A 24,506-nucleotide genomic window follows, 5' to 3' on the forward strand; every position below is an offset into this window, starting at 1 on the left:
CGGTTAGTTAAACACAATCGTGGTTGCTCGTGTCTGCTCCACCAGCAGAGGGGAGTAACATACTTTTTGAAACATCTTTAAAACTAGTGTTGCACAGTCGACTTGGCTTCTATGGTTAAAGTTAGGGGTTAGTTGGAATGGGTTAGGTTGTTTAGGTTGTTTTTAATTTATTGAAATGATTTCACCTTTTTATTAATCGAGGTGCTAAGTCCCAAATGTTAGAATGTGGTGAGGATACACAGTCTTCCAAGTCATATGAGCTTTTTATATGAGGTCGAGAATGATGGCAGTATTTGATTTGATTTTGCAGATAATGGCCTGCTGTTGCGAGGCACTCATGAGAGATTGCTACTGAAGATACTGCAATCAAACTGGCAGGATATGAGAAGGCTGTACAGAGAGTTCATATGAGTTTGGAGCAGAGACGCCGCAACAGGGGAGGCAACTCAGGTAATTGCTAAGGACGCCGGGATCCCGAGAAGATGGATGGATGGATGGATGGATGGATGGATGGATGGATGGATGGATGGATGGATGGATGGATGCATGGATGGATGGATGGATGGATGGATGGATGCATGGATGGATGCATGGATGGATGGATGCATGCATGGATGGATGGATGGATGGATGGATGGATGGATGGATGGATGGATGGATGGATGGATGGATGGATGGATGGATGGATGGATGGATGGATGGATGGATGGATGGATGGATGGATGGATGCATAGATGCATAGATGCATGGATGCATGGATGCATAGATGGATGGACGGAGAGAAGGATCGATAGACAGATGATTAGATGGATAGAAAATATTCGTGCATGCGCAAGTTAGATGGAATGGAAGTGGTGGGGTTGAGGGGAGGAGTCTCACTTTGACTTACACGTCCATTCACCCTTTTTCTCTGTACAGCAGCATGAACTATTTGAATAGAGAGAGAGAGGGGGGGGGGGGGGGGGGGAGAGAGAGCGAGAGACAGCGAGAGACAGCGAGAGAGAGCGAGAGAGAGCGAGAGAGAGAGACTCGTTACCGTCTTTTCCGTTCAGTTTTTCCTCCCTCCCTCCCTTCCTCTTCTGAAATGCGAGTCAGACGTGACTCGTCTTTGTGGAGTTCTTGTGGAGGAGTCCTTGCAGGGAGGAGTGGTCTGGATCGCGTGTGCACTTCCAGCTCGACGTCGCCTTGAACGCAGCCCCGCCAGAGCACAACACAACGCAGCAGAACATAAGAGAACAAACCAGATCCTCATCTTTCGCCCATCCCAACTTGAGCTTCATTCTTGGGCTATGTCGGGCCTCTGATCGCCGCCGCGGAGACGGAGCGAGCGCAGACGGAGTAAAGGTGCAGTCTCTTCCCGCCTCGACTATTCGGGCCAGCCAGCCTCCTTTCCAACCATGTCAACGCAGGCCAAAGTGAAGAAGGACAAAGAGATCATAGCTGAATATGAGAGCCAAGTGAAAGGTCGGTGCTGCTCATCTGTGACAATTGTGCAACTTTACAACAAGCGTATGTGCGTGCGTGCGCGCGCGCGCGCGTGCAAAGCTGACGGGTGGGTCTGGCTGCAAATGCTCTTAAATGCATGCATCCCACCGGAAATGTCCAAACCCACCTCCCTATTTTATCACCTTTTTGGCAGTACACTTTTGTCCAAACGTGACCAAACCGGTTCCGTTGGAGCAATGAAGACTGCAAGGCTGCATGACGAGTAAGCAGTAGGCTGCATTGTCAGGCTACTGCAGATGACTTTCATGCTGCAGCTTTTAAGCTGCACACCCAACTGGGAAAATGGATCTAATTCCTATCTTGGGAAATCTACCCCAAAATCCGTCACGCATTTCAAATATACAACCTACAATACTAATGATAATGCATACTCCAACAAAATGATCGTGTTGCAAGAGCTGCTCGAAAAGGTCACCCAGCAAACAGTTGAGAAAGTCCATCAATAATGGATGGTGTCTGCATCAATTATAAACCATGAAAGGATTTTCCATTCGGAATCTAAATTTGTGGCTAAGAAGGATATGAGCTATCCCTTTGCAGGATGTGTGTGAAGCAGTGAACTTGAAGCTTCTTGTGCATCAGATGCTGCATTGTCCTCCATTGTCTTTTCACTGTAGTGTCATATTTGATTGATCTGTCAATAATTGGTTTTTTTTGTGGATTTGTTTTTTTTTCCAATTGGTCAACAAAACAAACAGTTGAAATAAACCATCATAGTCTGTTCAGGCTTACAGGGTGGACATTTTTTGGGCTAATGTTAAACTGTGGACCTCGCAACATGATTCAGTCAGCAAGCTGACTGCATATTGTTTAACATGTATTTTGAATTTCTATTTTGAATTTCTAAAAGGTTTCTACCTCAATTGATATTTCACAGCGACAGAGTGGACATGATAAGCTTGGGACCGTCCAACTAAATTGATACTCACTGAGCTGCAGTCACATGAAGCTCGCTGAGATGTTGTGTATATTGCTAACATCCCTGAAGTTTCCTAAAATGACAGCCTATATTGTAAATTGATAATGTGTATATTTTTACAATATAAAGTAAAACAATTTAGGCTTACTTGTTTTTTTTTTACTGGCACTGGATACCAGTAAGCAACTTTGCTTCTCCAAAATAACAATTTCCAATGGAGCAAATGACCAAAATTGGTAATCAAACAAGCCTCATATTATTTGCTCTTCGGCCTCGGTGATGGTTAGAAAAGCCGCCACAGCATTTTAGCTTGTTTCCATTTCACGAAAAGCTTCTAAGATGACATGTTAAACTCATTTTGGAAGTGGGATTAGATCATCTTGAAGCGGCAAATGGGCTCATTTGACACTGACACTTGGCTGCATTAATGCTGACTTACTGGCAGTGCAGTAGCACAATTAACACACATACACTCACACTCACACACAGACACAGAAATACTTGTGCTCTCTGCTAGAACTGTACAACTGTACACGCTTGGACATGAATGTGTGAATATCGCCAAATATTTCATTGATGAGCTAGTATTCATTCATGAAATGGAAAAATAGGTTAGTCATCCACTGGCTCCAAACTTATTGACAGTTTCTGTAACCTCAACCGAAAATAAGTTTCTCACAAATAATTATGTATCATGATAAGTGCAGTATTTAACAATATGACAATCCTTCTGTTTAGTTGTTTTTTTATCACTTAATAATACTAAATAAAAAAAAAGGTTTACTCTGAGGATTGCATCAACTCTAACCATGCCTCCAAAGGAAGCAAGTGGGAGCAGTAAAACCATCCTAAAACACAAAGACGCTCCTTAAGCATTGCGACAGTGAGCGTCCAGCGCGTTGCGGTTGCGCGATCGGACCAAATTAAGCTCCCTGTGCACTGATGTCCACTTAAATTTTGGAAAGTACATTAGGACTTTAAAAATATTTTCTAAATTTTAGCGACCGCTCTGTCACAATAATGCGACCAGTGCGGTGCAGTTCCGCGGTCGGCGGCGCGCTACGGTTGCGCGTTAGGCGGTGCGCTTCAGTTGCGCGATCGGACAAAATTAAGCTCCCTGCGCACTGATGTTCACTTAAATTTTGGAAAGTACATCAAGACTATAAAAATGTTTTCTAAATTTCAACGACGGCTCTGTCACAATAATGCAACCAGCGCGGTGCAGTTGCGCGGTCGGTGACGCGCTACGGTTGCGCGTTCGGCGGTGCGCTGCAGTTGGGCGATCGGACAAAAATGCGCAAATGAAAAGATGCTTAAAAAAGGTGTTTTTTGTTGTTATTGTCTTGAAACGGATTTTAAAATATCATTATTTGTAATGGGAAAATATGATTGGGAATTCTAACGATTCACTTCTCGAACAGCCTTCTGGAACGGATTGTGTTCGAAAACCGAGGCTCCACTGTACTTCTTAATTCAAATACAATTGTATCCAATTAATCAATGGACTAATCAATAGAATAATCTAAAAATCTAATCTACACTAGCACATGGGCACTCTACCATAACAAAAGTTTTTTGTTCCTGGGGTGGAATCACAACGTGTTTTTTCCTTAAATGACATTAAAGAATACAGTTTAGAAATCATAAAAATAATACTATGTATTATGTAGGTTTAGTAATATAATCTAATTTGACTCCATATTCACATGTCTTAGATATCTTGTCTTTCACGTTGGATACGAGTGGTTATGTTTCGGCATTGTCGCCCTATTAGGTGTAGATATACGCATTCCATGAAGTGCACGTGGCCTAGCCTGCGGGTCTCACTGTTTATTTATCATAATAAAAGAATGGCCAGGGTGACATTGCCTTGAAATGTCAGGGCTGCACTACGACAGCGAAACTACATCTCTGTTGCCAGCGTGTGAATCTGCAGACGTTCATACCATTTAAAGTGAAACCTGCTTGGAATGTCACCACAGCACAATGTGGATTTTCCTGTCCTGCGGTTGCACAAACAGTATTTGAAGCTTTCACATCCAGGGAATGACACGTGAACTCATGCACGCGTAGGCCACTCCCCCCCCCCCCCCACAAAAAAAAGTGCAGAGCGGCTGTGAGTGGATTGAGACGCTCACGGCCTTGATTCGAACCAAATGATGTCAACGTGTCAGTCTGGGTTAGGACACATGTGACTAGCCACCCATGGCTAACTGCAGACGCAGCCCCGGAGAGGGGCACTAGCTAACCGGAGCAGGCTGCTTCCACGACAATGACTCCTCAAAATGGGATTTCTACACAAGCAGCCCTGCCTTTAGGACAACTTGGCCCACTTGCATGCATGTAGAGCAGAAGTTTGCTCATGTAACCACTACATGCGAGTGCATCAGAGCATGTTCACAATACATGACATGGGAGCGGCGCTGAATAAACCTCAGACTGCTTTTGTTTCAAAAACAGGATCTGCTCAGCTTTCTTTTTCACTTACAGAAATTTCCCAGAGAATATACCCGAATGGAATGTCAATCATTTTTTTTAGAATATGCACAAAACATAACCTGGGAAATTCAAATGCAATACATCATGTGTTCTAAGACTCAATCTTGGGAGCAGAAAAAAATCACCGCTTGAGTACCTTTCAGTTAAACTGAAGATAATTATCACGTTGGTAAAGCGTTATCGGTGTCATAGTATCGTAGCATTCTAATGAGCGTACGTAAGAGTGCTGACATGATTTATATAAGGATTGTAAACAAACAACCTCAATCGATATGATTTCTGATTGGAAATTCAACTTTAAAAGTTAAACTACAAATGTATTCTTCTACTTCCACCTAAAGTGTGTTTTCCAATGTCCCAGAACACACCAGAATGTTGATTGTTCGAATCCCATTATAATCACGTACTTTTAGACAAAGTTCTCATCCCTGTTGGTGTGCACCTTCACACTCACTTACATTTGACAGCTTGATGTAGAGGGGAACTTTTCAGTGTTTTACATGCAACTGTGAAGTGCTTGCCCATGTCCTCGCGTGATTATGGACACTCTGCGAAAGCTTGAATCATTCATCGCTTGCAGCGCAATATTGCACAGTCCCTAGTAACAGTTTAGCTTCTAAAAATAGCCCGCCTGCTGGAGAGCAAATGAAAAATAAAACATGTCTATTTGATGCCTCGCTGATGACATTATGTTGTCACATAGGCCTAAATTGTATCATTGGTTTGCTATTCTGTAAAAAAAAAAAGGTCCCACGTGTTGTGGTCAATTTTAGCACGATGTTCTATTTTGAAGCTCATTGCTGCTTTGGTGCTCCTCGTTGTCGGTTGTGTATCGGGCATTTCCAAGCAAAGGAAGTCGCACGGTGTCCTTGACCAAACGCCAACGACCGGTGTCAAAAGAGAGGGCGGATTAGCTCGCTCTGGCTGTGATGCCTCCAGAGGCATGTAACTAGGCAACTGCATTACTAAAGAAAACATGAGGGTGACATGTCCGACTGCATATTTATTTTTTAGTTTGATTTCTATTTTCATTCATATTTTCACTCACATGATGGGAGAGCATTTTGTCCTACACTTTCCATCATTTTAAAACAGAATAAAAGTGCTTTTCATCATTGACGCTCTACAAAGTTCCTTTATGTGCGAACAAATCATATGCATGCTTGAAAACGTCTGTTAGGCCTCCTTAATGGCCCTCAACTGTTTTAATGGCACATACAGACATAGCGTCTAGTGTGTGTGTGTGTGTGTGTGTGTGTGTGTGTGTGTGTGTGTGTGTGTGTGTGTGTGTGTGTGTGTGTGTGTGTGTGGGGGATGTGTGCGTCAGTAAATGTATAATCTTAACTAGACGGGGTCATAATAACCAATTCATTGATAGTTGAGCTGATGTTTGTGTGAAACTGATTGGTGTAAATTGTGTTTGCAAATTATGACAGTCGGAGCAAGATGCTCTCTTACAGCACACTGATCGGAGTTAATGGAATCGATTTAGGGAGGCGAGTCAACCTACATGCTAGCAAAGTGCGTCAACTGTTTTTATATTTTTTGGAAGGACTGTAAGTAGCTTGTGGTCATGTTGACATGCTCGTATTTCTGATCTAGACTTTTTGTTTAAAATGTTTAGTTGCGGCTTCGAGCTTGATTGTCTCTCTGACTGCTGTTGTGTTTTCTCTGCAATTTTTTTTTTTTTTAAAGTGAAGAATGAAAGAAAAAACAGAATTCAGTTCATATAATCTCCTCTGTGTCTGTGTATGATGGGAAGCAGCAAGTTTGGCAACCTCCTAATGTGAACTGCAGCAATGCCGCAATTAAAAGAATTCCCCATATTTGCTGTTTTGAGACAAATCTTTCCAAAGACTCTCACAGCACAATGCATGCTGACCTAGTTTGTTTTCCGTGCTGTCTACAGCAATAAACAGACATGCGTGTCACAATACACACACACACGCACACACACACACACACACACACACACACACACACACACACACACACACACACACACACACACACACACTTACAACAGACAAAGGCAGTTAGACATCTGCTTTTATCCAATTAGGATGTCTTTGTTCTGTTAAACAACTGCTTCCGCTAGCGTGATAGGTTCCTAACATCTTGCAGTTCTTCCAGTGTGTAACGTTGTAAGAATGACAGTGCCAAACATGGCCCACGTATTGCCACTGGCTCTTTGCCTACTAAAAGTGATGCCTCCTGTTGATCTGCAGAGATCCGCAACCAGCTGGTGGAGCAGTTCCGTTGTTTGGAACAGCAGTCAGAGTCCCGGCTGCAGCTGCTGCAGGACCTGCAGGACTTCTTCCGCCGGAAGGCGGAGCTCCAACTGGAGTTCTCCAGAGGCCTGGATAAATTAGCAGAGCGCTACTCATCCAAGATCCGCACTTCCAGAGAGCACCAGCATTTCAAGTGAGTTCCTGCATCGACCTTTCCGTTACCATTGTCAGAAAGAAGTGATCCTTCTCTGTTGACCAATCAACAAGCAGCAGAGTATCTAAAATTTTACATCTGGTACTAAAACCAAACTACTGTAGAACAAAGGTTAAATAAATAAATAAATAAATAAATAAATACATTTTAATTTAATTTAATGATTTTTTTTGCATTGTTAGCCTTCACATGCCATATCCAATGGTGTGTACTGCTTGGTAAAAATAGGACTGGAACAAAGGGATGGACAATACAAAAAAAAGGAGGTATAAACGCATAAGTATTGACCTGAAATGTAGCCAAGGCCAAGGAAGTCTGGCCTCAGGCTGCTGTGTTCCTTCCAACTAGGTCAGACTTAACCCACTCTACCAACCCCCGCCAAGCCAAGCTCGTCTTCTCTGTCTGCTTGTCATTTCATTTTCATTCTCAAACAACTTCACGCCAGACGCCGACGCTTCAATCCTCGAATTTCCTCACCGGTCACAGAGAATTAGTGAGCTTAGAGTCGAAGGAATGAAACGTTTTACTCAAAATGGTAACTGCTTATATTGGGGGGGGGTTAAATTTTATTGTGGTCATAAATCAAACACACCCTAAAGCACTTTATATTTTGTCATCAAATAATAGTTTGTTACGGAACATGTTACATAAATTCAAATCATGCACATGTGAATGTCAAATTCATATTAGCTTTCTGTGTTTGTCAGGCATAACAAAGGTTGGTTATTCATTGGCATTGGTGAGCTGTCTAGCTCGATTTCATTCTCTTCGGCCAATTACATAAATGTAGTCAAAGCACGCAGAGCTGCCATGTCGGGGATGTTGATTAATGGAGCGTTCGGTCCAAGGGAGAACCCTGGAAGAGATTTCCATCGCTTCACTTCTCATGTCACCCGTTGTCCTGGCCCCAGCTCCTAAAGCCCCGCACCCTTCACTTAAATTTACGGTTTCAAAGTAGGGTTCATACTCCAGTTAGGGTTTCAAACTAGGGTTTAAATCTAGGGTTAGAGTTTCAAAGTAGGGTTTCCTACTAGAGTTAGGGTTTCAAAAGCTCCGAGTAATGTCGCAACAGGCTCACAAACCAGGCAATAAAACCATCAAAACTGTTCCGGCACATGGAGGCCAAGCAGCACCTGGCAATAAAACAACAAACCTTTGGAGTTTTTTATTTTTTAAAGATAAAAAGATTACCCCAAGAAGATGGAACCTGCTTGTTGAAGAGAAACAAGCTCAAGGCTCCAACAATTTGCAACAATATTAAGTTATATATTTCATATTTAATCGTTTCTATTTACTGTATTTGTTTCGATACCGAAATATGTCTTTGCGTGTTTGGGAACTGCTGGATTGTTGTTTTTCCCAGCGTCAATCAAGCAAGGTAAGTTCAGCATGAAGCAATTACTTTCCAAATAATGAACGCTAGCAATAGTTTTGCTTTTCTCCTGTTGAGTGATGTTTTCTTGCCCCGCAAAAGCTTGGTCATGAATATGACTTTTTCTCGGCGATATTGAGGAGCAGCCAACAGCAAAAGATTTTACAGTTAATCTCACGGCATCCAGTGTCGAGGATCAAACTCGTGCTTGGCTTTGAACGAAAAACCTGCGGGGAGGGCGGCTTCACCTTTTTACTGCACTGGAATGAAAAGGGAATAACAAAAAGATGCTGATGCTCAGCAACCTGGGCTGTATTTTTATCATGAATATGTTTTTCATCGACTGTAGACTTTTTTTCATATTGCTTTTGTTTTAACTTTTGTTTGTCTGATCTTTGTACTCCGCAAATATACTAGTAGTTGAGCTTGAACCAACAGTGCCTCTGCTGGTTGCATCCAAGTAGTGCACTCGATTTGCCCCACGATTAATAAAAAAAAATCTATTACTCTTTAAACAAAGAACGCGTTAGGTTGAACAAATGTACAGCTCATCAGGGACAAAAACCATCAAAGGTGTTGTATGACTTGACAGAAAATCAAGGCGTTTTTTTTGTTGTTGTTTTTTTTCAAAACTGAGGCAAGCTCTAAAAATAAGCACTGTGCTTCCGAATCGTCGTTTGATTTCAGAAAGACACTAAATCCAGACATAGCACAATAATAGTATATGTACCGTTTTAATCTGTCATATTTCATCTTTGTCAAAGATTTCCCCTCCAACTTCAGAACGTTACATCCTTCACAAAATCATTTCCAGTCATCTGTCCCATAAGTAATAGTAGTTAAACAACCATTTTGATCAGATTTTAGCATTGGTCACAGGCCGTCATGTCTTTATGGCGATATGATAAACGTTTTTGTAGGCTTCATAACAGTCATAATGGTGGGAAAACAGACAGTCTTATGTTTCCTAAAGAAAAAGAAGATAAACAAACTCTTCGGTGTGAACGTAATTGAACTCACATGCTCCCTCGAGCAATGAGGCAAGAGCAGCCCGCATGCTGGCTCTGTGCGTGTTTGTGTGTGTGTGTGTGTGTGTGTGTGTGTGTGTGTGTGTGTGTGTGTGTGTGTGTGTGTGTGTGTGTGTGTGTGCGCGTCCATCCAGCTATCTTTATGAGGACCGAGTAAAATTCACAACCTTGCAGAAAAGGATTTTGAGATGGGGACAGTAGATAATCCAAAATTTAGTGCAGTGTTGTTTGGTCAATGTGCTGTTTTGGGGTTTAGATGATAACTGCGTCAAGGGAATGTATTTTCATGTCCTCACAATTGATTTTATAGGTGGTAGCATTGTGGGATAGCAGTTCACACAATCACCGTCTAGCCTCATTGAAAATTTAAAATTGACCTTTGGTGTGACTATGAGTTCAAATGGTTGTATTGTGCCTTGTGATGGGCCATGACCATTGTTAGGTATGCTTGCTCATTTTCCCGGAAACCAATGAGCAAAGTCTTTGTTTTGCTTTTTCAAAGATCTTAATGTACGTCAAATAAATCATAACTATCATCAAGCTTGCCTGTTTCCACCATTAACTGTTCATGTTGTCATACTGTGGTTGTTTCAGGAAGGACCAAAATCTCTTGTCTACTATCAACTGCTGGTACTTGGTCCTGGATCAGACCCGGCGAGAGAGCAGAGACCACGCTACACTCAGTGACATCTACAACAACAACGTCATTGTCCGCCTGACACACGTGGGCGATGATGTCCTCAGACTTTTTAAAAAGGTCAGCTTTGGAATGAAACGGATGAAGGCGTGCAAGCCAGACTGATAATGCGTAACATACATCGTCACGGGTCACCGGCTTGAAATTCATGACTGGTACATACAATTGTCACGACAGAAAGATGGTTCTCATTGTCATAGGTGGTCTTAAATTACTGGCGAGCCTTTCAACTGAATCATCAGTTGTGGTTCAAGAATTGTTAGTGTCAAAATTGTAGTTAAGCGTCTTTAACACTAAATAGCTGCCACCGTCTACATGTTGCATTTTTTATGTAAATGAAGACAAGTGCTAATTATAATAATTAAATTGATATGAATAATTTATAGATTTATTCTTATTATTATCATTATTATTATGATTCTTATTATTATTATTATTATTGCTGATCATAAATCCTGATCTTCTACAAGAATCTCATTCATAATTTCAGTACAAGTGAGTATTTGTCTAACGGAGTCACTACGCTCTCATAACAGATGTGCATAATATGCGCTATGTGTAAAGAAAGAAAAGTGGCTGTGGATCAGGGGGTTGTGATGAATATTCTGCCCAAACGATCTGAAATCACTATCGCTCGACAGCAGAGGGGAATGGAGGATAATTTATGCTCCTTTGGGAGTTCTGCAGTGTCACGATGGGAGCCTTGATGGGTTGGCCTTCAGCCAGCCAGCCCTGAGAGGCGTTAGGAACAGCTTGCAAAAAGTCTGTCTTCCCCCGTTAAGAGTTTAGCGCAAATGGAGAAGTTCTTCAAAACAAAAAGCACGTTATGGTGCATTCATCTGCGGTGCTTTTTCATTGCTAATACACTGCACATGTGGAACCGCAATGACTTGGGTGTTTATTGAGGAATACGTGGAGCGATTGTGCTGACGCTGACATTTTTTGGAAACACAAGGTTGTTGTTTTTGACAAATGGTCCTTTGGGAGGTGGCAAAGACGTGAACTTTGCAGAGTCCCTCACCTCTGAACCCCCTCCTCCTCTGGGCCTGTTAGCACTGCCAGGGGATCATGTCAGCTTCGTCATAGCTGCTGAGCAACAGTAGCTTCAGCTTTTATATGACAAGTCTCAGCTCTCAATCAGAGTAGTTGATACTGAATAATTTCACAGCTTTCTGCTAATAAAGTGGTGGTAAAGATAGTGCCCAGGGACCATATAAAGAACACTTTGTTCTTTATTCCGGCCCACCGTAAAAATACATTTCTTCGAATCACCTCTGCCCTAAAGCACAAGTCTGGCCACCCGTGTTCTAATGTTGACTAATATCTTTTACAGAGCAAAGACATCGGAGTGCAGATGCATGAGGAGCTTGTGAAAGTCACCACTGAGCTCTACACAGTGAGTCATATATTATTGTCCTTCTCTAATGTCCATAACAGGTTGTCTGGCCTTGCGTGCGTGTTAGCTGCAAGTTTCTCTCCATTGCTACATCCTGCTGCCTCTCAATTGTCAGCTGGCTGGCCTGACACTGCAGACGGCAGACTTGCTTGATCAGCACTTTATCCTCTACTCCTGAGGTCACACACACATTTGCATTCATCTATTGTAAATTTCTCCCTGGGGTAGATGGGGAAAGTGGTTGTGTTACTCGTAGCGGTGAAAATGAGCAGCTGCTGAAGGTCGGACACATCTGTTTGATGGGGAAGATCGTTCGTTTTTGTCTGCATTCAGAAGACTACAATACCATGCACATCAGTATCGTAGCACTTTAAGTAATACATGTTTATATGAAAAGATATTTTGAACACAAAGAGTGCAGCAACACATGTAGACTGACAATATAATAATTTTAAAGAGTAAATTATAGACTTTTTTGGCACTCAGTGTGGAACGGATTAATTTAGTCCCATTCATATTAAGAGAAAAAAAAAAGCTTTGCAATATGACGATTTCCAATTTTGAACAACATCACGGAATGAATTATATTAGAATCTCAAGGGGTGGATTATAATTGTCTTTTTACACAATGTTAATTATTAGTGCATGTTTTTGTTGTTAAAAGGCAAGAGACTAATCCAAAATTTGTGTAGAGGTGAAACAGTCACACACTCTTACAAAGCATGCTGTATGTAACATCTCCAACATATTTTAATGAAATATGTATTTGTTTCCTGCCACTGATGCATGTTATATCAAATACATGACTGCAGATCCTCTATTCGAAGCATGAAAATTGCAGCGGGTTATTCATGTTGTCATTTCAGACAAAGTCATGGGCCTATAGCACACATTAAAATTGCAAAACTTGGGAGCTGCATACGTGATACGCTATTGATTGGCTGATGGCTTCTTGCACTATTTGGTTTGCTATTGGGAGCATGTTGCTTGCTGTCACCATAAAAGGCCCTTTACTCCCTTCTTAATTGATCTGAATCGCATGCGAACAGGGTTGCTAGGGAACCATAATTTTGGAGTGAGTCCGGCTGCGCCAGATTCAGTTTGTGGTTGTTTATTGGTCATTTGATTATTTAGTTAAGGGCCACTCTCTAGAAAAAAGGCATAGTTCATTATAAGATGTGTGTTCTGGTTTGGGGATTTATTATACTAGGTTTCCCAACATTCTCATCAGGGTTGTTAGCCTGACAAACTAGATTGAGCGCTTGTGTCATTTAGTCGACTCATGGATTCGCACAACGTCGCATTCAACTATCTCGATAAATCCTTTAATCGGTTGTCTGTCCGTGTTTGTGGCTACATTCCTTTCAGACAGTGTGTTGTGTTTTTACGGATAGGTTTTGGTTTGGTATTCAAGGGAGAAGACAAACAGGCAAACAAAGAGAAGAGAAAAAAGACACACCCAGTTGAAAGCCTCCAATTGAGCAAGAGATTAAGTTACATTTCCTGTTGTGATGAATGGTAGTAGAAGCAAATACATAAGCCTGACAAACGTATTGTTGTACACGATGTGATATGCCTTTCCAGATCATCTGAAACCACCTTTCTCTATTCGGTGGTCATTATTTGGTTCTTTATTTAAAATCCAAGACATACATAATTTATACATATACGTTTTTCTCATTTATTTATTTATTTATTTATTTATTTATTTATTTATTTATTTTCGGACTGACTCACATTTTATACACATACATTTTTCTCCTTTTTAAAATGTATTTATTTATTTATTTATTTATTTATTTATTTATTTATTTATTTATTTATTTATTTGCCAGCTGACTCGCTTACTTAATGTATTGTGTATCATGACAGGTGATGAAGACGTACCACATGTACCACACGGAGAGCATCAGCGCCGAGGGCAAGCTGAAAGAGGCCGAGAAGCAGGAGGAGAAGCACATCGGCAAGGCCAACGACATCAGCACGGCCTTGCTGCGATACGGTCACGACGAACGGCCGCAGCGACGGAGCTCGGTGAAGAAGATGGAGAAAATGAAAGAGAAGGTCTGTTTTTTAATAAGATACTGTCTATGATGAATATTGACTTAATAGTTACCTGATATGATGAAAAAAAATGATAGGTAGTGATGAATGCATAGTAAATGGTACAAAAGAGGAATATTGTGAAAAAAAAAAAACATTTCCCAATATAAATTCCTTAGTCATTAGTAAAAATGACTTGCATCTTATGCCACATTGTTGTCCAAATGTGTGGAACCAGTAGAGTCAACATTTGGCTGCAATATTGTCAAGCTGCACCCGCTTTGTTTATCATCATGCGTTTGTGTGTGTTTCTCTTTCTCACAGAGACAAGCCAAGTATTTTGAAAACAAACTCAAATGTACAAAGGCCCGCAATGATTATCTCCTCAATCTGGCAGCCACTAATGCCTTGGTGGCGAAATACTATATCCACGATGTGTCCGATATGATCGATGTAAGTAGAGCCACCTCGAGGATGAACACACATTGAGTAGACAGAGGATTATTTTGAATTTCCCGCTCATAGTGTTGTGACATGGGGTACCACGAAAGCTTGACGCGAACCCTGAGAACCTACTTGTCGGCTGAATATAGCCTGGAGACGTCTCGACATGAGGGTTTGGATGTTCTCGAAGGAGCCGTGGACGCTATGGACGGACGAGGAGACAAGCACAAGTTCATGGACATGCACTCTCAGATGTTCTGCCCTCCAACACGCTTTGACTATCAGCCGCATATGGGGGATGAGGTGAACGAGAGATAGTGAGCTCATTTCAAGGTCTTTTTGTTCTTATCAAGTCATCACGGCAGAATTTGTGTCCTGCTTTCCTGCCAGGTGTGCCAGGTGAGCGCACAGCAACCTGTTCAGACGGAACTCTTGATGCGATATCAACAGCTTCAGACTCGCCTGGCGACGCTCAAGATCGAAAATGAAGAGGTGACATGTTTTCTTACTGGGTTGAAATAAACATGTATGGGCCACCCTAACTTTAGTCAACATAGCACATGAAGTCCAATAACGTGTTGTGCAGGTTTAGACAATTTCCTGCAACACAAATTTAAGCATCAGCACTGTGGTTGGATATTAAAAGTCTTATCATAGAGTATCAAACATAAAGCCAATAAATTTAGTAGGACACGAGGTGAATTTAAAGCTCTATATGTGAAGTTTTGTGGGAGAATATTTTGACTGTCTAGCACATTAAATATGAAGCGACAGCTCTAAGCCCAGTGACGAGTCATTAAGAAGTGCTCTACTTTTAAAAATGACGTCATACGCTTACTCGTTTGATATACTCGTATAAATGTATCGCTGTTATTGATTTCCCGATAATATTAGATAGAGTAATACATTTTTCAGTTAATGCTAGCCAGCATGGAGACGGAAGGAATAAAAGAACCACACTGCCTATTGTTCTTGTGTGCTATGTTTTAAAGTCTAATCTTAAAATTTGATTTGAAGAAAGTCTTTTTTTATGAAACTCTGTTTTGTAACACATTTCTATTCAGTTAAACTCAACAAAATGTGTTCTTTTAATTTTCAGTGTTTAATAAAATAATGTATTCTCATTTTTAAAAATTTGTTTGACCTAAGCTAATTATGTTAAGATAGTTTTAATATCGCTGGTTTTACTGGTTAGTGATACCTAGGTGGTAGAAAAGTCAATAATTGTCAGCAACATTTTTTTAATGTTTCGATGATTGCTAGGCTCGTTTTAGTACTTGTCGCACTGGTTTTATCCGCAACCCTCATGTCCTCTCAAAGAAATGTTTAAAGATGACAAAATGTATTGTTAGTCTGCTTTGAAAAGAGAAATGCACACTGAAGACATGGAGTTATTATTTTTTGTCTGCTTTTCCTTGACAGATTGACTTGATGATAGATGTTTTATGGAGTTTTTAGCTAATGTTAAATACACGTATGCGTGTTTATGTCAGGTGAGGAAGACTCTGGACGCCACAATGCAGACCCTTCAGGACATGCTGAGAGTGGAGGACTTCGATGTATCCGATGCCTTTCAGCACAGTCAGTCTACAGAGTCGGTAAAGTCAGCCTCATCTGACTCCTACATGAGCAAGATCAACATCTCCAAGAGACGAGCCAATCAGCAGGAGACGGAGGGCTTCTATTTCACTGTAAGTTCCGAGCTATTGCCAAATATTTGCGTAAAAGCTCAAATATGCCGGCCGTGTAAATATATATATATTTCTTTTTACAATCAATTTTTCTTTTCCTCCCTGCAGAAATACAAAGAGTACTTAAATGGCAGCAACCTTATAGTCAAACTTCAAGCCAAACATGACCTTCTGAAGCAGACACTGGGAGAAGGTGAGAATTATGGAATGCATACAAAACCGAAATTGTACTAATCACTAATCCCACACTTAAAAAAAAAACTAAATTATTTAAATTATGAATATTTGATCTTGCTGACAGGGAGAATATTTTTGCTTAATGTTAGCATTTAATGAGCACTCAGTGGACCTTCGCTAAGCAATGTCAGCTGACTGTACTATTTAAAAAAGTATTTATATTAAAAGTAAATATTCTAAAACTGTCCTCTTCTTTAACCTCGATTTAAGAAGGACAAAATACTGATTGTCTGATTGGTATGACACTAACTGAGCTCGTCATCTCGGTGCATTCTTGGTACCATTAGTAACCTTAAAATGTCATGTCGGGGATGGCGCAAACACTTTATGGAAGTAAATTAGATTATTAAGGCATGAAGGTTCTCCGTTTACATTGGCTTGAACCCGCACCCAAATAATGACTGAACGACATCATGTTGCAACTACAAAGTCGTTCAAGTTTTCTGCTGCATGGTTACAATTATGTGACATGAAGCGAGGTTGAGCAGAAAGCTGCTTTACACATGACAGAATGCTTAGACCATCCTTTCCTCATTCACTGATCAAAGTATGTGTTATGAAATCGTCCCCTTATAAAGCAACACCTCAAAAGCTGCTTGCACTCTCTAGAGAGAGCAGTCAGGCTATCTGGGGGACTTCAGGGGGCTCTTGTACCGTTACCACGGCGACGGATGAATGGTCGCTGCTTGGCGGCGTGACAAATGCAGCCATGGTACTCACCCCATTGAGTGCGCCTGAATAGATGGCTGTTTTCTCATAACACCCCTTTCCGTTTCCATCTGGCAGCCTTGCATTTTTTGGGTTGGCACTCAACTGTACCATTTGAAAAGCGGTGTATACTGATTTAGCGCCTTTTGTGCTCTGTTTCCTTTTAGGGGAGAGGGCTGAATATGGAACAACAAGGTAAGATGTCCCGTGACAAGCGAGACAATAAAATAGGCATTGATGTTTAAAATCCTTCCTTTGGTGTCCATGAATATGACAAAAAATGAGATGTCAGTGTGGGAATGGGAATGTCAAAGTTAGTATTGCGTAAGACAGTTATCGGATAGTTTGTTATGATTATAAAATCAAATTACTACGATTAGCCAACTGACAAGTTATCTTTTTCTTTTTTCTTTGAGAAGAAATTGACAAAGCTAAGCTACACACAGCATCTAAGTTCTCAGTTGTGTGCAAAATGCTATATGATTCCATAAAAGTCGGATATTAGAAACAGTCAGAGTCAAATCAAGGCGTGATATTTGTGACATACTCCAGTATTATTATTCGTAATTGTCATACCAACCGTGCAACCCCCCCTACCCTCTCCCCAGGCCCCCCATACTTCCCCCTAAACCTCAGAGAATGCGGAAGTCTAGACCTCGCTCCATTTTTAGGCGTAAGCTGTTTAACGGCAATATGGAGGCCTTCATCCAGGTACGAGCCCCATTGTGTGCTCTTTGTCTCTTGGTGAGCTCCGCTTTTTCTCTGGTGGTCCTTTTGGTTTTTCCGCCCCGCTCACCTTTTGGCCATTCTTTTTTACCCATACGTTTGGCTCGCTCACGCTCTGACTCTCCTCTTGCTCGTCGCCTTGTCCTTCGCCGTCTGCTCGTCAAGTCAGACACGGGCAAATCAAGCAAATGTGGAGCTGCAGTACAGAATTCAGTCCACTCGCTCCTTAAACATGCCGCTTGGCCGTGTCAGACTCTTTCAAATAAAGCGAGCAGAGTCCGCTTCTATCCTGTTGTTTTGCTACAGTCAAAATCAAAAAAGATCATTTGCAATACAGTGTTATCAAAATCAGCTGCAGGCTTTGAAGTGAGATGTGTATTCTCCTACTCTGATTAAATTCTAGCCCCCCCTCCCAACGTCCGCCAAGCCCCATGTCCTCGTGTCTCGCAAAGACACTGAATCGATGCTTTGGCATTTCCAGGCCTCCTCTTTTTTTTTTTTTTTTCTCTCTGTGAGATCTGTCTTCCTCACTAACTTGTTTGTGGTTGTTGTCGCCTCTCTTCCGCCGTCTACGTGCCTTACTGCTCTCTGCCCAGGGGAAGACGGAATGTCCGAGCCAGGACTCAGGTACTCTGTCCTACAGCTTGGTCGCAGTACCATTTTGCCATATTTTCTGGGCCTCTGTTCTATTGGTGCTTCTTTATGTGTACATGCTGTGATAATCACATTGGTTGCATTTCATAGTGTTGTTTAGTAGCTGTAACATTTGTTAGGATTTGATTAAAACAATAAATATTTGATTCATTCTGTCAGTGTGTCTATAATAATTTGAATGTGACTGCAGGACTCTGGGCAGCCCATACCAGTGGTGGTTGAGAGTTGTGTCCGATACATCAATCTTTACGGTGGGATCACATGTTCCATGCCTTTATTACTTAATACTCACATTTTATTTTCTATTATTTTCTAATATTTTTGATTATTTTAAATAATTTATTTTATTAAATAATTTCTATAATTTTCTATAAATATTTAACTCACTATGTTAGCAAACAATACATAAATCTAACATTAAAACTAACCTATAATGAAAAATCCAAAACTATTATAACCATTCTTTTTTTGTCAGATATGCAAAGTAAGAAATGAAATTTTTCCCTATTAGAACGTATTCAACCAGATTTGTTTGTTCACAGGTCTTCAACAACAAGGTATATTTCGAGTTCCGGGATCCCAAGTGGAAGTCAACGACATTAAAAATGCATTTGAAAGAGGTCAGAGCCAGTCATTTTATCTGTGTAGATACATTATTTATTAAATCATGACGTCATAATAAATATACAGGCATAATCCAAACATCATATCAAAATTTAGATTTTTTTAACATTGCCTAAGAGGAAGGTTCCATTGTGTCGGTGTAGGTGAAGATCCACTGGTAGACGATCAATCGGATCATGACATCAACTCTGTGGCCGGCGTACTAAAACTCTACTTCAGGGGTCTGGAGAAGCCGCTGTTTCCTAAAGAGCATTTCCTCGACCTCATCTCCACTACGAGTGAGTCATCTAACGAGAAACTTGCCAAACGTGAAACCTTTTCCCATTCACGTCGAACATGGAAAATTTCATTTATGTCTGTCAGATCTTAAACGAATGATGTTCTTTTTTTTAGAGTTGGACTTTGGTTCCGATCGAGCTCATCATCTCCAGCAGATTGTTGCCACTCTCCAGCCGCCCGTGGTCATCGTCATGAGATACCTGTTTGCCTTTCTAAATCAGTAAGTCGCCTCACAGCAAGTGAGTGACAGCTCCGCTGTGTCGCTAATTGCCTCCGCTCCTCCAGTTTGTCCCAGTACAGTGACGAAAACATGATGGACCCTTATAACCTGGCTATTTGCTTCGGCCCCACGCTGATGCCCATACCGGAAGACCAGGATCCCGTGGCCTGTCAGGCTCACGTTAACGAGGTCATTAAGACTATCATCATCCACCATGAAGCCATATTCCCAGGCCTGCGTGAGTTGGAGGGGCCTGTATATGAGAAGTGCATGGCTGGAGGCGAGGAATACTGGTGAGTTTTAAGGCAAGGTGTCCAGCATGTGGCTTTGAATAATATATTGTCTATTAATATATCTATCCAGACAGAAATGTGAGATATCTCATTGCTATGAATTTTAATCAATATGATATTGAAACATTTGTACCCAAACAAAGCATGAGGTTGTTTTCAATCTGTTTTTACAAGTACGATAATTGCTCCTAATCACCGCAAAATCTTGCGTTTGAGTTTCAAAATTAAAGCCTTAATCCTTAAAAATGACACTTCATCCATGCATCTGCCATTCAAATGCCAGACGCGTATTTGAGGAATTTCTAATAAATGTTTTGCATATTTTTATTTTCACCAACACACCTTTGTCAATATTTATATTTATATTGAATATAGTTATTGTTGTCTTTGTATGATTATCGCTATTTCTTTTGTCGCTCAGTGAGAGTCCACACAGTGACGCTGGCGCTCTTGATGAAGTGGACAACGGTACTGGACCCAACACCAGTGACGATGGTAAGTCATAATTTGTTCAGATAATCACTCATCCATCATATTGCTACTAAATCGGATTTGGTTGAACTTCTTTTCGACAGAGCTGGAGCAGATAGAAGCCATCGCCAAGTTTGATTATGTGGGGCGAACTCCAAGAGAACTTTCCTTCAAGAAAGGAGCCTCGCTGTTACTTTACCTGCGAGCTTCGGAGGACTGGTGGGAGGGTCGACATAACGGTGTGGACGGTCTCATCCCGCACCAGTACATTGTGGTGCAGGACATGTATGTAAAATACTTTTTTTTTTTTTTTTATCCAAATATGTACATGTTAAAACAACGTGAAGTACATCCTGACTTTGCAAAGACACTTTGTGTTTTGCTTGATACTGACAATCAGATATTTTCTTTCTACTCTGGAACAGGGATGATGCATTCTCAGAAAGCATTCAAAGGACTGACAGTGAGAGCAGTAGTGGATACCACGAAGACCGATCATCATCCAGACATGAACACCAGTCTTTATCTGAACACCCTCTGGAACGTCGCTTTGGGCCACCGCTTGGAAGGTGAGTTAGAATACAAATTCATATTGATTTAAAAAAAAATTTGAATTCCGAGACCCGACAATGAAAAGATCAATTTCCTCCGGAACAATCGACTGATTTCAAACGAACCCTTCTAGGGCAAGAGTGCGGTCAGATGGAGCTCCCCTTCAGCGCCACAGGAACGGCGACGGCCACAGCCCCACCAGACCCGCCGACGGGCCCCCGAGGGTGGCGCCTCGGCCGTGCAGCCCTCACAAAATAGCTATGAGCAGAGGCTCCACAGATAGTCCGGAGAAGCGGCGACTCGCCACCTATGGGGCCGCCGGGCACCCTCAGCGGTCATCTCCGGTCACCTCTCGGCACGCCTGCATGGGAGACCACAAAACGCTGGAGGCAGAAGCCCTCGCGGATGTGAGTGGTGATAGCTAACGAAGGATTTTTACTGCTAGCATCAATTTCTTAACTTTTCTGTCCGTCTGCCTTGTTTTTCAGGACATAGAGAAAACAATGAACACAGCCCTCCATGAGTTATGTGAGCTGGAGCGACAGAATGTTGCCAAACACGCTCCTGATGTTGTCCTGGACACGCTGGAACCTCTCAAACATCCCGGCGGCGGTGGCCAGGATGTCCCCGGAAGCCCCCTGCACACCATGGTCATCAGAGATCCCGAAGCAGCTCAGCGACGGAGCAGCAGCAGCTCTTCCTCTGAAACCATGACCACGTTCAAACCCGCCCTGGCGGTGCGCAGGCCCAACGCGCCCATCAGGCCACCACCCGTTAGACCGGTCCGGCCAGCTCCCGTGCTCACGCAGGGCCAAGGGCCGCATCGCTCCAACAGCTCCAGTTCTTCAGGTCTTGGCAGTCCGGGTATGACTCCCACTGACAGGGTTTTCCCTAAAGCTCCTTCCCCTTCGCCGTCCACCTCATCTTCCTCCTCAGACAAACAGGGTAACGCATAGTCGCGGCGGTTAGACACAAATCAAGAATTGCAAAACAGCGACTGATCGCTCAACGGCACTTGTTCAATCCAACTGCTGGTTCTCGACAAACCGCCACTCACACTTTGACTTAAATAGTCAATAATACACTTACTTAGCATAGATGTTGAATTTAAAATGGATGCACTGGAAAGGCCTCTTGTTCACCAATAATAAGGAACATGTCAATGACTTTTATTAGGGTACAAATATGCTGTGAGCTGGAACTTTTCTACCCTTGTCAGTGTGAGACAAACCACTTTTAAACTGATTGAAGTAAAGGTTTGGATGTCCTCATGGCCTGAAGTGAAGCAGCTTTAGTATATCAGGCAAGACAGATATTAAAAAAAAAAAACACCACCCTAAAAATTAACATTTTGTTGTATAAATGTTTAAATTTGGAATGATATTTATAGCTTTGAATTATTTGGTCATTTTATGACCATTTTAAATTTTCAGAAAATGAAGAATTCCATTTTTTTTTTTTGCAGTGAGTGATCTGCTCGATTTTTGGTCAGGGGATCAGATTGGGACACCCCAAGCAGAACATCTGCACGGTACAATGAAGGTGACTGGTTGCTGCCAATAAATACTGTGGCAGATTTGAATTGTGGCACCCTCCAGTGGAAGTAGAAAATATTTAACTGGTATCTCCATATGGATGGCAGCTAAATAAAATTATTTTACTCACCCCCCAAAAAAAGAGTTTTTTTAAAAGGTACTACATTTACAAAGCAGACTGTTTTAATGTCTTTAGTAACTTAAGACCAATACCATCTCATACAAAAAAATGCATAGGTTTGTTTGATATCTCTTAAGGTGCCGTCAGTGCAGTATAAATGTGAATGCCACTTATACTGCATATTCTCAATTTTAGCATCAAAAGCACAAAAGTAACTTGATGGTTTGCACCAGTTTTACCATCTCGGCTATCAGTGAGTGTGATTGCATGTTAGCGTCAGTGGCCTGCTACCGTTGAATCTTTTATTATTGGATGGACTGACCAAGCACAATCAAAACTTTGCTTAGGGTATTTAATAGAAACATCTCGAGGACATTGGCACTTTGTAAAGGACTAACCACACGTCGTTCCTGTAACTTTTACGTAGGGTATGAAGAAAATAGCAAAATCTTATATCAATGTAGATTTAAAAAAAGAAAAAAAATTCTGCAAAATAGTAGAATTCCTGCAATGAACTACTAATGCACTTACAAATATTTGCAGGAATTGTGCTACATTCGTGTTGTTGATTTTGTACTAGAAACCTGATACTAGTACATCAATGAAGCTTGTGGCCATGTCTCGATGGGACATGGGTCTCTCTTTAGATCAGCTCCTTTGGTCTTTGTCGTCCGTCTCACCGGGATGATCGATATATCTTTTCAAATGTAACAGGTACGTTTAATCGAATGCATACATGCTGTTAAAATGATGACTTGTACAAATAATGTATGATAGGAACAGGATATATTATCATCTCTAGTCTGTAGATTTCTTTTGTAACTCTTGTCCTTGCACAAGCATTAATTAAAGAATACATTGGAGGACGTTGTCATTATCATATGTGTCTTCAACCACACTTACAAAATATACATGTTATATTGTAGAAGTAATTGATCTATTTTGAAACATTTTTTGCCATCCCCAGACGAGTGAATGGAACAAACAAGTATTATCAAGCAGCTTTCCATTATATAAATGTCAAAAATACAAGTTGTATTACGTGCATGTAATATTCAATTACTTTTCATTCTTTTGATATTACATAATGATCACAAGGAATTAAAAAACAACCATCTAATATTAATAATATATGTAGCCTAAATGAAATAAACAATATATATATTTATACTATACTGTGTAGGCATTGGGCCCTATTATGCAGCTCCCATCTTGCTCTGCAGATGGAGACATTGTCCTGCAACAACACTAAAATCCACACTCAAACTACCATTATACTTTTTTTTCCATTGCCTTTTGGTTCTCATTTTTCCACAACCAAGGATAGCATGGTATGTATGATATGATTAGTATGACCAGTGAAGTGAATCGATTCCTGGAATGTATCTATAAAAGCTAACAGATACAGCAGACATATATTTATAGCATTATTAGAAATTGGATCAATTATCCACATTACATAATATAAAGTACAACAAGAAACTGGACCGTTATAAAAACGCAAAATATTGAATGGGTCTTCCATAAAACTAAGCCTATGAAAGTTAGGAAGAAAGACAAGTTACCATGCCAAATTTGCCACGCTAGAGCGCTGCAAATTGTATTTTTGCTCAATTTACCAAGAAAAAAAACAATTGATTAAGAAGACCACCGGTTTGTAAACACACACATTATGAGGAAACATCTGTATACACAAGCAAATCCTGTGCCGTGTTATTGTGTGCTTTCGCTTTCCACTTTTGTGGGATCATTCAATTACATGCAGATTTGGTGCCTTTATGGAGGAATGCACTTTTATTTATTTTTTTTAAAGTATTGAAGCAGAGTAACCTTTTTATCTTTACATCTTATTAACCCTGGTTAACCCTTTTGCATTGTATTTGACCCTGGCTGTGGCCTACATGGAAACACTTACCACTGGTGTGGGTATCACTTTTTGGAATTGCATGATGGGTCACAATTTGTGATTGTAAATTATAGTAACATTTGAAGGAACTGGTGGTAAATTATATCTATAATAATAGTGATTATTCCATAATGTGAGGT

At 41.1% G+C, this 24,506-nt stretch overlaps 1 protein-coding gene across 3 annotated transcripts; it reads left to right on the top strand.

Moving 5' to 3' along the window:
- Positions 1-1,045: 1,045 nt before the first annotated feature.
- On the top strand, positions 1,046-23,453 carry LOC147049383 (SLIT-ROBO Rho GTPase-activating protein 3-like). 3 transcript variants are annotated; one of them, XM_085924173.1, is made up of 22 exons: positions 1,047-1,464; positions 7,153-7,348; positions 10,364-10,526; positions 11,800-11,862; positions 13,735-13,926; positions 14,230-14,358; positions 14,431-14,652; positions 14,740-14,841; positions 15,843-16,040; positions 16,149-16,233; positions 17,153-17,180; positions 17,594-17,696; positions 18,556-18,616; positions 18,908-18,985; positions 19,133-19,267; positions 19,383-19,488; positions 19,554-19,781; positions 20,203-20,276; positions 20,357-20,537; positions 20,678-20,821; positions 20,938-21,211; positions 21,293-23,451. In XM_085924173.1, exons 1-22 carry the CDS (start codon positions 1,398-1,400, stop codon positions 21,758-21,760), a joined length of 3,297 nt encoding a protein of 1,098 aa, XP_085780299.1. In that variant the 5' UTR covers positions 1,047-1,397; the 3' UTR covers positions 21,761-23,451. The 3 variants fall into 3 exon arrangements, with proteins under 3 accessions (XP_085780298.1, XP_085780299.1, XP_085780301.1); XM_085924175.1 differs by lacking the exon at positions 17,594-17,696 and adding an exon at positions 18,308-18,338; XM_085924172.1 differs by lacking the exon at positions 17,594-17,696 and adding an exon at positions 18,308-18,338 and having other exon boundaries at positions 1,046-1,464; positions 15,843-16,233; positions 21,293-23,453.
- Positions 23,454-24,506: the final 1,053 nt, after the last annotated feature.

This window comes from Syngnathus leptorhynchus, chromosome 11 (assembly GCF_054491065.1).
Source record: "Syngnathus leptorhynchus isolate UIUO chromosome 11, UIUO_Slep, whole genome shotgun sequence".
NCBI lineage: Eukaryota > Metazoa > Chordata > Actinopteri > Syngnathiformes > Syngnathidae > Syngnathus > Syngnathus leptorhynchus.

Excerpts from the sequence above, each read along its gene's own strand:
- LOC147049383 (XM_085924172.1), top strand. The coding sequence starts at position 1,398 with ATGTCAACGCAGGCCAAAGTGAAGAAGGACAAAGAGATCATAGCTGAA. Across the intron at positions 17,181-18,307 it reads GCTGAATATGGAACAACAAG|GGGAAGACGGAATGTCCGAG; the intron begins GTAAGATGTCCC and ends CTCTCTGCCCAG. Across the intron at positions 21,212-21,292 it reads AGGCAGAAGCCCTCGCGGAT|GACATAGAGAAAACAATGAA; the intron begins GTGAGTGGTGAT and ends CTTGTTTTTCAG.